This window comes from Phaseolus vulgaris, chromosome 8 (genome assembly GCF_000499845.2).
Source record: "Phaseolus vulgaris cultivar G19833 chromosome 8, P. vulgaris v2.0, whole genome shotgun sequence".
In the NCBI taxonomy this organism is placed as follows: Eukaryota; Viridiplantae; Streptophyta; class Magnoliopsida; order Fabales; family Fabaceae; genus Phaseolus; species Phaseolus vulgaris.
In genome coordinates, this window is record NC_023752.2 from 2,852,441 (window position 1) to 2,868,198 (window position 15,758).

General features: G+C 31.4%; 3 protein-coding genes across 3 annotated transcripts; all 3 read left to right on the top strand.

The window, feature by feature from the left end:
- Positions 1-4,859: 4,859 nt before the first annotated feature.
- On the top strand, positions 4,860-7,665 carry LOC137823873 (UDP-glucose 6-dehydrogenase 1). The gene is made up of 2 exons (XM_068629181.1): positions 4,860-4,994; positions 5,948-7,665. The coding sequence occupies exon 2, from the start codon at positions 5,966-5,968 to the stop codon at positions 7,406-7,408; it is 1,443 nt and encodes a 480-aa protein (XP_068485282.1). The 5' UTR covers positions 4,860-4,994; positions 5,948-5,965; the 3' UTR covers positions 7,409-7,665.
- A 1,313-nt stretch (positions 7,666-8,978) lies between these two features.
- LOC137825864 (uncharacterized) lies at positions 8,979-12,112 on the top strand. The gene is made up of 2 exons (XM_068631657.1): positions 8,979-9,451; positions 11,309-12,112. Exons 1-2 carry the CDS (start codon positions 9,086-9,088, stop codon positions 11,867-11,869), a joined length of 927 nt encoding a protein of 308 aa, XP_068487758.1. The 5' UTR covers positions 8,979-9,085; the 3' UTR covers positions 11,870-12,112.
- A 1,644-nt stretch (positions 12,113-13,756) lies between these two features.
- LOC137824033 (BAG family molecular chaperone regulator 8, chloroplastic) lies at positions 13,757-15,706 on the top strand. The gene is made up of 2 exons (XM_068629456.1): positions 13,757-14,500; positions 14,773-15,706. Exons 1-2 carry the CDS (start codon positions 13,928-13,930, stop codon positions 15,538-15,540), a joined length of 1,341 nt encoding a protein of 446 aa, XP_068485557.1. The 5' UTR covers positions 13,757-13,927; the 3' UTR covers positions 15,541-15,706.
- The last annotated feature ends 52 nt before the right edge of the window (positions 15,707-15,758 follow it).

Consider the following 15,758-nt stretch of genomic DNA (forward strand, 5'->3'; position numbering starts at 1 on the left):
AGGGAGAAATTGTTCTCTTCAAATTACATTCTAGAAAGTCAATTCCACAATAACATGTTTTGTTTTTAATAATGCCTGAGCATAATGTTTCGACTTAGGTCTAATGTTTAGTCTATTTGTTAATTATTATGGTAGTAAATTCTTCCTACACTTCTCTACATCCCATTACCTTCATAAGTATACTCATTTTATCCTTTCTAAATTATATAATTTAGAAATCTAAAATATCTTATGAATTTTTCAATCTAAAAAAACTTTCAAATTATACAACCTCAAAGTTATTTTTGGTTTTTTTATTATATGATCAAGAAATAATTTTTTATCTTAAAAGAATACTTAAGATTATACAGTTCGGATTGACTTCCATCATCGTAGTTATCTTTTCCATCATCATAGTTATATTTTTCAACTTTGTTATAAGTCATTTTTAACTTATGGATTATAAAATCTAAAAAATAAATTTTAGATTATGATATTTAAAAGTCGTTATTTTTTCCATCATAGTTATATTTTTCAACTATGTTTGTTATAAGTCATTTTTAACTTATGGATTATAAAATCTAAAAAATAAATTTTAAATTATGAAATTTAAAAGTCGTTATTTTTTCTATCATCATAGTTATATTTTTCAACTATATATTTGTTATAAGTCATTTTTAACTTATGGATTATAAAATTAAAAAATAAATTTTAGATTATGAAATTTAAAAGTCGTTATTTTTCAGATTGTGTAATCCAAAAATAAATAAAAAAATTCTGAATTGTCGATTTAAAAATAACAATATTGAAATTTTTATGTTTGTGGGGTTGCATAAGAAATGTATGTAATGTATGTAAGTGCAGTAAGAATTTATCCATTATGACTCGTCCTGAGCCAACTCTCCACTTTAGCTTTTTCTTTCAAATTTTTCTTCATGTACCTCCATATAAGTACTAACTGCATCCCATAATTTTTAGAATGACCATTTTATCTTTCACAAGGATAACTTCTGGACTACCTATTTTGAAAATCTTCTATAACAAACTTTATGGATTTTTCAGATCACGATTTATGGAACAAAAATCCCAAAAAACAATTTATAAAACATATGAGATGCATTTTGGAACGGGTTTTCTATAACGAACTCATAATAAATTTTCTAAAACTTATAAGATATTTTATGGAATGAGTTTCTTGGAACAAACTTTCCAAAACTTATTAGATGTGTTATGAAACAGGATTTTAAAACAAGATTTCCAGAACATGTGATATACTTTTTGGAACGTGTTTTCCAAAACAGTTTTTCTATCAAACTTAATGATTTACTCTCTCTTTATCTTGTTTACTTCAAATAAAAAATGCGGGGAACAACACAAGTGCAATGAAGAAGAAAAAGACATATATAACAGAAGCAATAGTTATAATATTAGTTTTAAGTGATTCATAAAAATATTGACCAAATGCTCATTTTTATAATTTTAAAATTTAAAAGATAAAATAATAAAATAAAATATATTAATAAAAACAAAATCAAAAAATATTTGTGTATAAAAAACAGTTATGAGGAGAAATCTTCTTTATATAGGTATAAATATAATATTAAGAAATTTCTGAATTGAATGATTCTAGAAAAATATTCTAAAATACTTAACTTACTATTGATTTTTAATTAGTTTATTTTGATAATTCTCCATCACTACATGATAAAATGTATTATTACAGAAAATATTTTCAAAACAATTTAAAATATATTTTATTTTTGTAAAACGTTAAATCCAATGCTTGTAATAAAACTTTAGATTTGTTTTCCAAAAAGCAAATTTCCGTGTGGTAGTGTTGGTGAAAATAGCATATAGTTTGGTAGGACAAGGTAAGTAATATAATATAACATTTTTTCAACATTATATTATTTTGCTACTCATTCTCTTAATTGGCAGACATGTGAGAATCCAAGGACTCTTATTTTTTATATTTAAATATTAAATTTGTCTTCTTTTATAAATATATATCTTCAAATGCACTCAATATATTTATTTATTTACTAACTTCTGAAGCAAAGCCCATTCTTAGTTTTGAAGCTTGCTCTATCGTCTTCCATGAAAAAGCAATATAATTATGGTGATTTGGTCAAAACATAAGTGCACATGAAAACAGCTACCTTAATCACTGTTAATAATCATATTTGGAAAAACATTGCTTTCTGTAATAATAATGATTTTTTTAGAGGAATTGATAAAAGAACTTTGCTTTCATAAATACATAGAAAAAATATTTATTATATGCGAAGCACAATGGAAAAATTTAACCATTAGAAACAAAGAATGGAATTTCAACAATAAAATTAGAAGAGATATGTGAAGCCTGTGTTTCATGAATGTGACTGTTAAGTGTTTTTTTTTTATATTAGTCAAATTTTAATCTATTATGCCTTATTTTGTAAGAAAATGTACATGTACTTTATATTGTTAATTTAGACGTGAGAGAAAAGTTAGAACTTGTGGACTTTATGGTGGATCTTGACAAGTTAAAAGTAGGAAGAGAGACAAGATTAAGTGCATTCAAGAATTAATTGATTTGAGTAATTGACCACTAAATTAATTAGAGTATTGAAAAGAAAATGTTGGATTTTGACATATATTTTTATTCAAATTAGTTTTTAATTAGGAAGTGGATTTTAAGTTTAATGGTTAATTAAATTCTATAAACCTGTTTATAAAATTATAAAACGATGTTTGCGCTACTTGTATATTATAAAATGTGTTTATCTCTTATGGGTAATCCGATAACGATTTGATAAGTCCAACAATTTTTCATTAAGATAAATTTTAGATAAATATTAAAAAATAACTTCAAACCTAATTCAACTTTATAAAATTAACCTATAACATAATTCGACAATGATTTAATAAGTCCAACATTTTTTTCAGAAGATAAATTTTAGATAAATATTAAAAAATAACTTAAACCTAACCCAACTTTATAAAATTAACTTATAATATGAAGTTTGCACCCACTTTTATAAAATATTCTTAGCTACTATAATATTTCCAAAAATTTCATGACTTCATTTCATGTAATTATAAATGGCAAACATAATAATTTAAGTTAATTTTCTTCTTTTTATCTTCAAATAAAATTGAAAATTATATTAACTTGATTTATAAGTCGTATCAAGTTGTGGTTCTAAAAAAAAATTAATTTTGCTGGTTATTTATTTAACAAGTGTTGTTTCTTAAATGAAAAAATTAGGCAAGAGAAGAATTCATTATTAGTCAAAGACTTTACTCTCACTCAAATGAATCCTTGAAAAATATGAAACAAACGAAATCTGAAACCATCAATTCAATCAAAATTTCAAAAAGAATTAGGTTAGATTAGTTCGAATTCAATATTTTTTTCATCAAACTAATATAAATTAATTAACCCAAGTGTTTCATAAGTTTTTTTTTCTTCACAGCCAATCCAAATTAAATTATAAACACCCTTTAATTTTAATTTTAATTTAAATTTTTGACGATGATTATTATAACCTATAACATAAAGTTGTTATAATCCATAGATATTTGAACATCTTTACTTGAATCGCACATTATTTACGTCTAAAATGCATATTGTTTCATTCCTTTGCACGTGGTACAACTAACAGAATGTGGCCTTGCAACTTAAACAATCAATCATGTTCCAAATAGAGAGAGAAAAGTTAGTTGCAAATCTAAGTTTAAACGAAAAAGCCAAATGTAATGAAGAAGAGAATGTGTTATTATTATTGATAATAAATAATGTTAGTGAAAAAGATGTTGTGAGAATGCTCAATTTGAAGTTGACTTGCTCACAAAAAATGAATTGAGGCAAAACGCGTGGAACGCGCGAATAAGCTGTAAACCCATCTTTGCCAGTTAGTTGCTTTAGAACCAAAACCATCATCTCGTGTCCATTTCTGTAAAATCACTTCACCTTCCACTTTTACCCTTCTCCATAACACAATTTCAAATTCAAATTCAAATTCAAATATATATTTAAGGGGTGTGGATATATTGACTTGAAGTGAAAACACACACCTCATACTTCAATAAATTAATATTTTTTATTAATTCAAAATATTATTATAAGTGTTTATTATTTTATTATTATTATAGATAGTTTAAAAGAAACCTTTCTTATATTTCACTCCAATCCTAAACTTTTTTCACCCAAATCCAAACAGCTCCGCTAGTCTCTTAAAAACAATTCACCTAACTGGATCTAAAGAACCCACTCAAAAGACCAAAATCCTGATACTGACCAAAGGGTCAAGATATCAGTCAGAAAATGAGAAGAGCGCACAATGAAACGTGAGAGTGATCTACGATAAAACCTTTAATTGAATCAAGAAAAAAACTTCCGAAACATCAGTCACACACCTATTAAAAATTACTATGCTTTCATAATTCATTTACTACTACAATCCAAACCGTTTTCGTATATCAATTGGAGCATTTACTGAGCTTAAATTGAAACATTTTATAATCAAATAGGTAGTGCAAGTGAAAAAAAATGTGATTATCACATAATCCTCTGTCAAAAATACTTTGATATGGAATATTTTTAATTAAACACGATTATATGAAAAATTAATACTAGTATATAAGATGGGTTAGTTTGGGGTTTAGGGTTTATATTGAATATTTCTGTTTATTTTAAAAATAAGTAGATTGATATTTGTTTTAAGATGGAGACGCTTTCCATTTATTAAATAGGTGATTTTGTTTTTAATTTTTTTTAAATTATTTTGAAAACTAATAATTAAAAAAGGAATTATTTTTAAATGAATGAAGTGATATTATATGAATATTTAATTACAAGAATAGAAAGATTTTTGACACCGACCTTAACGGTGTCCATTTTGGTAATAACAGGTTGGGGAGGTAGATTTTCGTTGCGTATATATAATCTTGGTCACGCTCTTCTTCTGCATAACATAATTTTCTTCTTTTTCTCTCCCTTAGTCAAAGGGATTCATCTTTCTTCTCCAAAGGTATGTTTCCGACACTCTCATTTCCTGTTTTTGCTTCCTCCATGTCATATGTTTTTTTTTCTTCGATCACACATTCATGGTTTAAAAGTTATGTTTTGTTTGTGTTGTCGTGTTTTGCTTGTTTGCTGATATTTTTTTCTATGATTTATGGGTTTTGTTCTGGTTTGTGTGAAAGTGAGACGGATCTGTGGCAATTTTCACTTTCTTTTTGTTGTCATGTTGTAAAATTTCGATTCTGTTGTGGATTTTGTTGGTGGGCTGGCTTTTGCTGTCAGCTTGTTTTGAAGCAAAATTGACTGTGGATCTGTTGGGAATAGTGGCATTTTGGCAATGAAATCTCGTGCATTTAGTTCATGATTCTGCTCTTGGTGCTAGATCTGCTTTGGTCTTAGTTGTTAAGTTGTAGTCATACTGAAAATTTGTCACCAAATCACATGCGTTTGCATGTGTGTGCTAGATCTGGTTTCATATAAGCTCGTATGTTGGTTCCTGCTTCATAAGTGGGGTCATTTTCATCTGTTAGATAGACCTTCGACTCTCTTTTAATCAGATTTACTGTTTTCTGATATAGAATTTTTACATGGTATTGATTCCAAGATGTTAGGAACTGTTCGAACAATAGAAACATGCAGTTCTGTTAGCAATGATTGGCCGGGTCTTAGATCCTAAAATCTAGGTAGAACAAAAGGGTGGTGCTTGATATGATTTCTCAAAAGGACGGAACCTAGAGTGATTTATTGTCTTATTTTTGAACTCATAAGGACATAAGCAGCTATGATGACCTGTTTCCTTGTTTACCTAGATGATAATAGTTGCAATATATAGAATCTGATCATGTCTATATTATATTGTGTTAATACTATTATGCAAAGTGATAGTTGTATAAGGCATCTAAGTGACTTATGTTGCAAGCTTGTGTTCTTACTGTTCTGTTTAAAACCTGATTTCGTTAGGTTATTTAGAAAAGCAAAATGGTGAAGATTTGCTGCATTGGTGCTGGATATGTCGGTGGTCCTACAATGGCAGTCATTGCAGTTAAGTGCCCATCCATTGAAGTGGCTGTTGTGGATATCTCTAAATCCCGTATTGCAGCCTGGAACAGTGACCAGCTTCCTATCTATGAACCTGGTCTTGATGGTGTTGTGAAGCAATGCCGTGGCAAGAACCTCTTCTTCAGCACTGATGTTGAAAAGCATGTCTTTGAGGCTGACATAGTGTTTGTCTCTGTCAACACCCCAACTAAAACTCAGGGTCTTGGAGCTGGCAAAGCAGCAGATTTGACATATTGGGAGAGCGCGGCTCGCATGATTGCTGATGTCTCAAAGTCTGACAAGATTGTGGTAGAGAAATCCACAGTCCCAGTCAAAACTGCTGAGGCCATAGAGAAGATTCTAACCCACAACAGCAAGGGAATCAAATTCCAGATTCTATCAAACCCAGAATTCCTTGCTGAGGGAACTGCAATCCAAGATCTCTTTAAACCAGATCGTGTTCTTATTGGAGGCAGGGAGACCCCAGAGGGCCAAAAAGCTATTCAAGCTTTGAAGAGTGTTTATTCTCAATGGGTTCCCGAAGAAAGAATACTCACCACAAATCTCTGGTCTGCAGAACTGTCTAAGCTTGCTGCCAATGCTTTCTTGGCCCAAAGGATTTCATCTGTTAATGCCATGTCAGCACTTTGTGAGGCTACCGGGGCAAATGTTCAGCAAGTGTCCTATTCTGTTGGTACGGACTCAAGGATTGGACCCAAGTTCCTCAATGCTAGTGTTGGTTTTGGTGGATCATGCTTCCAGAAGGATATCTTGAACCTTGTTTACATCTGTGAGTGCAATGGCCTTCCAGAGGTGGCCGAGTATTGGAAACAAGTTATCAAGATCAATGACTATCAGAAGAACCGTTTTGTGAACCGTGTAGTTTCATCAATGTTCAACACTGTTTCAAACAAAAAGATTGCTATTCTTGGATTTGCCTTCAAGAAAGACACTGGTGATACGAGGGAGACCCCTGCCATTGATGTATGCCAGGGGCTACTTGGCGATAAGGCCAACCTGAGCATATATGATCCACAAGTAACTGAGGACCAAATCCAGAGGGATCTATCAATGAACAAGTTTGATTGGGATCATCCTATCCACCTGCAGCCCACAAGTCCAACTACTGTGAAGAAAGTCAGTGTGGTTTGGGATGCCTATGAAGCAACAAAGGATGCACATGGTCTTTGCATTCTAACCGAGTGGGATGAGTTCAAGACTCTTGATTACCAGAAGATATTTGACAACATGCAAAAACCAGCATTTGTTTTTGATGGCAGAAACGTTGTGGATGCTGATAAGCTACGTGAGATTGGCTTTATAGTTTACTCAATTGGTAAGCCACTGGATCCATGGCTCAAAGACATGCCTTCTATGGCATAAATTAGATCATTAATCAAGTATACTGCAATACCAGTCAAGTATTGAGGCAGTCAGTTTGATTCTTTATTATTTTTTAGTTTTCCTTTTCTTCCTTATCTCCTCATAATAGTTGACATAAATGAGGTATTAATTGTGGGGAAGTAGGAGGCTTTATGTTCTTCTATGTTGCTTTACTCAAGTCTGTTATGAATGTACCTCAGAAACTTGTTTTGTTTGATTAATCTTCTTTTAATGTCATAAAGTGAAAAATTATGTAATCTTGAGAGTAATATTTGAGGGTTTCAAGAAGGGCCTCTCTATAAGGAATATTAGAGTGTATCAAAATTCATATAAATTTTAATGTGGTTGAAGTTACAATTCACTTTGAGAAAGTTTCAAATTTCCTGTAAAGGATGTTGTAGATGCCTTTGTATGCAGAACATTTGAAGCACAGCTCTTAAGCTCAAAGTTTTTTGTTGTTGTTGTGAATTATGATAGTTGAAATTTCATCCAATCCGCCAAATTCTTAATGTTAAGTGAATTTATTCTTGGAAGGGTTATATAGCATTTGGTACGCATTAAATGTAATCAATTATGTGGATCAATTGAACTAAATAGTTAGTTTTTTTTAATCAGATTCAGTACAATCAAATTGAATAATAGAATAATAAATTGTGTATTGAAGTTTTTGTTAGTTTGAGAACTTTAAAGATAGGAATTTTTTATATTTTTTGACAAGGTAACTTTAAAAATAATAGTATTTCAGGTATTTATTTTGCTTCTATTATTAGTGTCTTAATAATTTAGAGTATGAGTAAGGAATCAATAAATAGAAAGCTTGTATTGAAAAATTGGTAAATAGAAATGTTTTTATTAAAAATTATTAGAGAATGTAGGGATGATAATACCTAGGTTTGAGGAAATGTAATAAAAAGGACATGTAATAATTTTAATGAAAGATTTATGATCAGAATACATAATAGATTTGAGAATGTAATAAATTTTTAATATTATTTTTACAAAATTATATATTTTTTAATGTAATAAGGATTATATATTTTTAATTAATTACTTTTAAAAATAATAAAATTATATATTTTTTAATGTAATAAAAATGTGGTAACTTTTTTTATGTTATCTTTTAATTGGAAAATTTTCCTTCTTAATACAAAAAATTCATTTCTTAATTAATAAAATGAATAATTTTTATTTTAAAATAATGAAATTATTTTTATTTTTAAAAGTAATTACTGCATAATATTTTTATACTATTTTTATAAAGTTAAATATATGTTATTTAAATTATATTACTTTTTTATTTCTAATTAATTACTTATAAAATAATAAAATTATATATTTTAATGAAATAAAAATATAAATGCCCAAACTCATGAGTTTTCGTTAATTGTGAATAAAAAATTGTTATTAGTATTAATTTTGGAGAAAAAACTATTAACTAATTAAAAGTGTTTTAGAAAAAGAAAAAAAAACAATTAGAAGATTAATTTGTTGAGAAATAACAAGTAATTTGTGAGTTTTGTATACAAGTAATTTTTTTGAAATTAGTGTAATCTAATTAGATGATTAAGTATAATTGTCTTGTGCCATATAAAGTTTTCTCTTTCTTCGCATCTTCTTGGTCATCGTCTTCATCATCCTTAATTTCTTTATCTCCATGCCACTCAAAAAGGCATAGTCATGGAATACGGAAATTGGGCTGATTCGCTGCAAACTGAAACCCCACTCCTTTCTTTCCCCCAACCTTCCTCCTCCTATGCTCCTCCATCATCTCAGATTACCCATTACCCCTCTTATCCCCAAAACCCTAATCCCTCTTCTTCTCTTCCCCTCAACCCTCCTGGGGTTGATTCCCACCCGCCGTTGAACCCTATCATGTATTCGGATCATGAATCTGTTCCCATTCCCAATTTGATCTATCCTCAGAACCTTGTTGGGGCTGATTCCAACTCATTTGTGCCTTCTTCTGGATACTATGTGGACCAGAACTGGGCTGCCAGAGAGGCTGTTAGGCAATTTGGTTCTAACCCAGCTGTCTATGCACCTGTAAGTGCTGGTTTCTTTCTAATTTTTTGTCTTAAGTTTTGATTCTTTTGGAGGAAAAGGTGGATTTGGATAATGTGTATGCATGAGTTTGATTCCTTTTGTATTTGTGACTGGTTTATGGTGTTTTCTGGTTGCAAGTGTAGAGGGTAGAGATGTACTTATGATGTTGGTTGACAATTATTGATCTGCTGTAAGCAAGGTTTTAAATTACAGTCACGGTGCTAGTCTTGTTGAGATCCTTGATATTGTGGGAAATTGTAGTCAAATCTGGGCTACTATCGTGGAGAACCCTGTGTCCTTGCTGTTGCCACTGAAATTGTTGTGACTGACAGTATTTTAAAGCTTTGCTGGTGTACATTCCAATTAGTTTAATGAAGTAGTTGAAAATAAAAATAAAAATGATCATGTTCTTGTCTAGTGGCAGTTAGTTGAAGTGTTGTAGGAACTTGATTTGTTGTTAGTGATTATTGGTTTGCTTTGCTCGTAGGGTCTACCAGTGATGTATGACTGGGTTTTTTCTCTTCTTTTGTTCGGAGACAGGTCAAATCCATGTAGAAATCTGTGGATACATATTCCAACTGAAAGGAGCTTCCCAAATTTTTACTTCCTATTCTTTTTTTACCTCAAGTTTTCTTCTTCTTTGATTCAAAGTAGGAAAACAAATTGTTGTTAATATTTTGAATTCATAGAGTTGGTCATCTGGATGCTTAGACATGCTTAGTATAGCTTCATATTTTTATTCAATTAGATTAGAAGTTCATGTATTTTTAAAATTACACTATTTACTATAGCTACATTGCAGATTATACAATGGTTTTGTATTTCAGTACTGAAATGACTTTGGACATATATAGAATCATGGATGAGTATGAGAGGAATTAACATATAGGTAGTCAACATTGTTTTACGTAAACCTAATCTTCTGATCCATTCATGATTATATGTTCCTCTTAGTAGAGCATACTCTTACTAATCTAATACACATCCTCTATATCTGGGTAGTGAAAGTTTTATGACCTCAACATTATGTTATGCGATTGTTTGGGTTTCACATGAATCAAGTAGACATTGTCTGTTATCTAGATATCAATTTATAACAAATTTAAATGAAGGAGTGTAAAAATTTATTCTATTATATATTTCTGAAATTGAGTGGATTATGATTTTGAATTTATTTAAGTTGTCTATAGGTTTCAAGTTACTATGAACTTTGTTTGGTAGTTCATTGCCTTTGTGTCATTGACCGTGCCATTTTTAGTTTTCCATTGAAAATTGACCTGAATAATCTAAAAGGTAAAGAAAGTGAAAATGAAAGTGAACAAGTTTTGCTTACTACTTGGATAGGAGTAGTAACTCATGACATTGATGAAGTCATTCAGCCTATGCTATTAGGAATATTATGGTAAAAATTCATTGTGTATTATCTTTTATAATTGTAGTCTCGGTAATTTCCTCTACATTCATCGTGTATTTGAAACCAGTTTTGTAAATAAGTGCTTAACTACAACATGTTGGTTCAAATAGCTAGGAGGGGAGACTCTGCTAAGACGATAGGTTAGGTTTTCCCGAAAAATAGTCAGGTTTTTGTGGGGAGATTAGTCATTGTCAAATACTCTGCACAAATCACATGGGGACCCCAAAAAGGCAATTGATGAAGGCTATGTTAAAAAAATTCCTTGAGTGACTCTGGGTTTTCATTGTATTATTGTTTTTGAGATTGCACGGTTAAGGATTTGAATAGTATGTTGAAGTTTGTTTATTGGCTGTATGCAATTCTTGATTCTCCATTTATTTTTTCAATTGCACTGTTATTATCTAGATTTGGAAATAAATACATAAATACATGCAACCGTGCAGGGCATCTCTATACCATCCAATGGCTCGGAACAGTTGGGTATGGTAGATCCTATCTCCATGTGGTGGGCAAATAATGCAGCTCAACTTCATGGCAATGGAATACTGAATAAAAAACAGAAGAAAGCTAAAACTAAGGTTGTGCAACCTGCATATTGTGAAGTTTGCAAGATAGAATGCACCGGCAAGGAAGTGCTGGACCAACATAAATTAGGAAAGAAGCACAAGAGGAACTTGGAAAAACTAAGAGAATCATTGAACCCAACCCAAGTTCAACCATCTGGGTCTTCTAATCCTGTAATAGGACCCCAGTTACCATACGACAAGAGCAAATCAACCAGTGTGAACAATATTAAGAGAAAAAAAGTTGAAACTGTTGAAGACTTGGAAAAAAAGAAAAAGAAGGTTCTTGATGGTGGGGCAGCAGCCGAAGCAGTTAAGATTTGTGCTATATGTAACGTGGTGTGTAATAGTGAGACAGTCTATAATTACCATCTTACTGGACAAAAGCATGCTTCTATGCTGAAGAAAGCATTTCATCATACACAGTCCTATGCCAGTTGAATTCGCCCCTTATATTTAGGAATATAGCTTATTTTGGCACCTCCATTCTGAATTCGAATAGAATATCCATTACTCAATTTTTAGTTTAGATATGAACTTGGGTGAGTATATACACTTTTAGATTGTTTTAGCAGATGAGAACTTGAGATGCAACACAGCGTCTCTGCAAGAACATGTAATCTTGCATGCTCACAACACTGAGCTGCTTTCTTGGAACATGAAAAATGAATCCATTTTACTTCACCATATCTCTCCATACCGATTTTCTTAAAGAAATGGTTTTGGGTATAAAACTCAATTTACAGTTCAAAAATACTTTCACTTTATTGTCCAAATAAAAACAAATTTTCTGATCTCACTTTTAAAATATCATTTTCAATCACTATTGCTTTGATCTTAAATCTTTTTAAAATCAACATTATCAAAAATTAAAATAAACTGTCAATAAGATATGTGAAAAAATGTATAGAATTTTTTTTCATCTTTTTAATACCTTTGCCCTACTCTATTTAGGCTTGAATTGGATAAGCTTAAGTTAGAACAACTCCATTAGTAGGAGTCAAATTGAAGACTATTAATGAAATTAAAATAATCCCTTTTCAGGCCATTTTCATTTCAATAACTCGTTTATTTTTTATTTTGAGGGTTTTAAATGGGTCCAAATTTAACAAGAGAAACAATAATAGAGTCTTTCAATAAAATTATTGTTATTATTAGTCCAAATTTATGAATTATATTAAGTAAAAAACTACTTTATAATTTCTATTTTTTTTTCTCGATTATGTCACACGACAACATTCCTAAACACTTTAGACACCAACTTTGCCACCATCATCATCACAACATCTTAATAATACTTCTACATACCCCACACATCTCTCTCTCTTTTTTTTTTAAGAATTGTGTTTTCACAATATAGGAATTTTCTATCATTACCAACACATTTGTCTGAATCCCTTTACATACACTCAGCTCATTCAAAATTAAGTTGAAACTGTAGGTTTAACTAATATTTTTTCCTAGTTTAAAATAATTTTCAATTTTTAAAATATTTAGGTAGTTTATATATTTAATGTTTTAATATTTTTTATATAAAGAATTATATTTAATTATATTTTGTACATATATAGATAGGTTATTTGTCTTAGTAAGAATATAAAAAAATTATCTTATATTCTCTCTCTTTTCTTTTCTTACTGAACCTAATTTCATTTAACAAACTCTGATGAAAAAAAATAACTAACAGTTTTTCAATGAGAATAAGCATAGATTGAATATTTTACTTAACTCTATCTAGTAATTATGTTTTATTTTCAAATTATCTAGTAAGTAGGGATTGCAAATCAACTCATCTCCGTGGTATTTTCCAAATTTTTTTCTAATTTTGATAGGAAATATTAAGTTTGAGTATAAATATGTATAATTTTTGAATTTTTAAATTAAGTGTTATATGAAATAAGTAGGTACATATTTACCTGTCCCAATATTTATCTTCGTTGTTATATTCGTTATTTTTAAAAATTATTAAAACATATTTAATTTATTAAAAAATTTAATAACTTATATTAGCCTTGTTGTCATGTTCGTTATTTTTAAAAATTATTAAAATATATTTAATTTATCGGAGATTCTAATAACCTATATTAACTTTTTTTATCCTGAGATTCACAATTTATTTATGTCATACATGTGATCATTCTCACGTAATTCTTTTTTCTTTCTATTATTATTTTCCTCAACATTAAACTAAACAAACATTAATTTCAATTGTTTAAATCCCCGAGGATTATTAAATATAATAAATATAATATATGTAATAATAAAAAATATAAAAAAATCAAAATTAAAGTTTACAAGATAAATTAAATAATGAAAATATGTTTGATCATGAATTATTTTACTAAAGAAAATACATATCTGATTAGAGGAGAACTTTAGAAATGGTAAACGAATTCATTACAGTGTCTTAAATACCCTTTGAACTGGCCAAGTACTCACGAACAAGACCAAAACCCTTCTTCCCTCGAAGTGTTGCTGGTCCTCCTAGACGCTGAATGAATGGCCTCTCACTGCCACTGCCACCACCACCACCACCACCAAACTCCTCCTCCTCCTCCTCCTCCCACCATCACCACCATCACTACCCAATGCTGCTGTTACCACAACCCTCCTAACACCTGTTGCACACCCCCACCACCCCAACACCACCTTCTACACCCCATTGCATCACTCCTCTCTCAACCCCAACCTCACCCTATTCTTCCCTCCCAACAAAACTACACCAAATCTTACACTCGCCACAACCTCGCCACCCAAAACCACCACCTTCAACACCAACACGAAACCCATTCCGCCATCTCATCTCTCCTTCACCGCATCGAATCCCTCGAGTTCTCTCTCAACCACTACACCCACCATTCCCTCCGCCACACCGCGGCCAGCGTCATCCAAACCCATTTTCGCTCCTTCCTTGTTCGCAGATCAAGAACCCTAACCCAACTCAAACACCTTGCTTCCATCAAATCCACCTTCAACGCTCTCAAATCCTCTTGTTCCAACCATGACCACGTCGATTTCGCTGCTCTTTCTCTCAAAGCCATGAACTTGCTCCTCGAACTCGATTCCATTGAGGTAATCCAATCATGGGAATTTTCTTTTCAAATTTATTATTTTTTAATAAAAAAGAGTAGAAAAAAACTGATAAAGTTGGTTAAATGGGTAAGGATCAGAATCCTATCCGTGAAGGAAATGAGTTTGAATTCCTTTAGGAATGTTAAGATTTTGTTGGTGTGCAATCTGTATGTTCTTTCTAGCACACTTTTCTGAGATCTGTACTTGTGCTCTTTAGCCTAATAACCTCTTTAACCCCAACAAAACCTTAAAAGTTTCAATTTTGATTCTAGGGTTGCGATCCGATGATTGTAGAAGGGAAAAGGTCAATCAGCAGAGATTTGGTTCGGTTTTTGGACTCAATTGAAGAGGTTGCTTTGAGAAAACACGTGCTTTGTGTTAGAGCAGAAAGGCCTGTGAGGTCTGGTAAGAGAGTTCAAACACCGAGAAATGCAGGTGATGACGAAAGGAGGAAGCTGTTGCATAATTTGAGGGACAGGGTTGAGAAGCTTAGTAGATTGTGCAAGGTTTCTGTTAATGATGAAGAAGATTCTGAGTCTGAGAACGGTGCTCATGATGATGGGGTGACCAATGTTTTGATTGGTGGAAGTAGTGAGGTGTCTCCAAACAAAAATGGCGTCTTCCTTCGTAAGCAAGGAGTTCAACCTGGAGTGAAGAAGAGTGTGAGGTTTGCTAATGTTAGTGATGTTTATTGTAAGAGTGTAAGATTTTCCGATGGAAGTTGTTCATCCAGTGATGAGCAAGGAGAGGTTTTGGATAATGTGAGTGGTGCGATAGAAGATGATGGTGTAAATTCGTATCAGGGTGCTGATGACGAGGAGGAAGTGTTGGTGGTGGAGAGTGGAGGATCATCGCGAAGCAGTGATGATGGTGAGAGGAGCAGCAGTAGAAGGGTTCTGGAAAATGAGGGAAGAAATGCAGTGAAAGAGCAGCTTCATGCGCACCAAGAAAAGCTCCTGTTCTCTGCTCCTAAACCACTTAAGATGGAAAACAAAAGTGGTGTGAAGAAGAATAGTAAAGGTGTGAAAATTTTGACGTGAAGGGCCATGGCATGGATCATGTAAGACTGAATTTTCGCTCTATTTGTTGTTTAATTGTAATCTAGGAGTTTTTTTAATTGGATTTCAGATTGGTGGAGTTCATTTGTGTGTCTCGCTGGTTCTGTAATGGACTTGAAATGTTCAACTTCAATTGTTGTTTGCTGCATTCGGTTTATCAGCCCTTACCAACACTATTTGAAGCAGTGTCACTTGTTTTC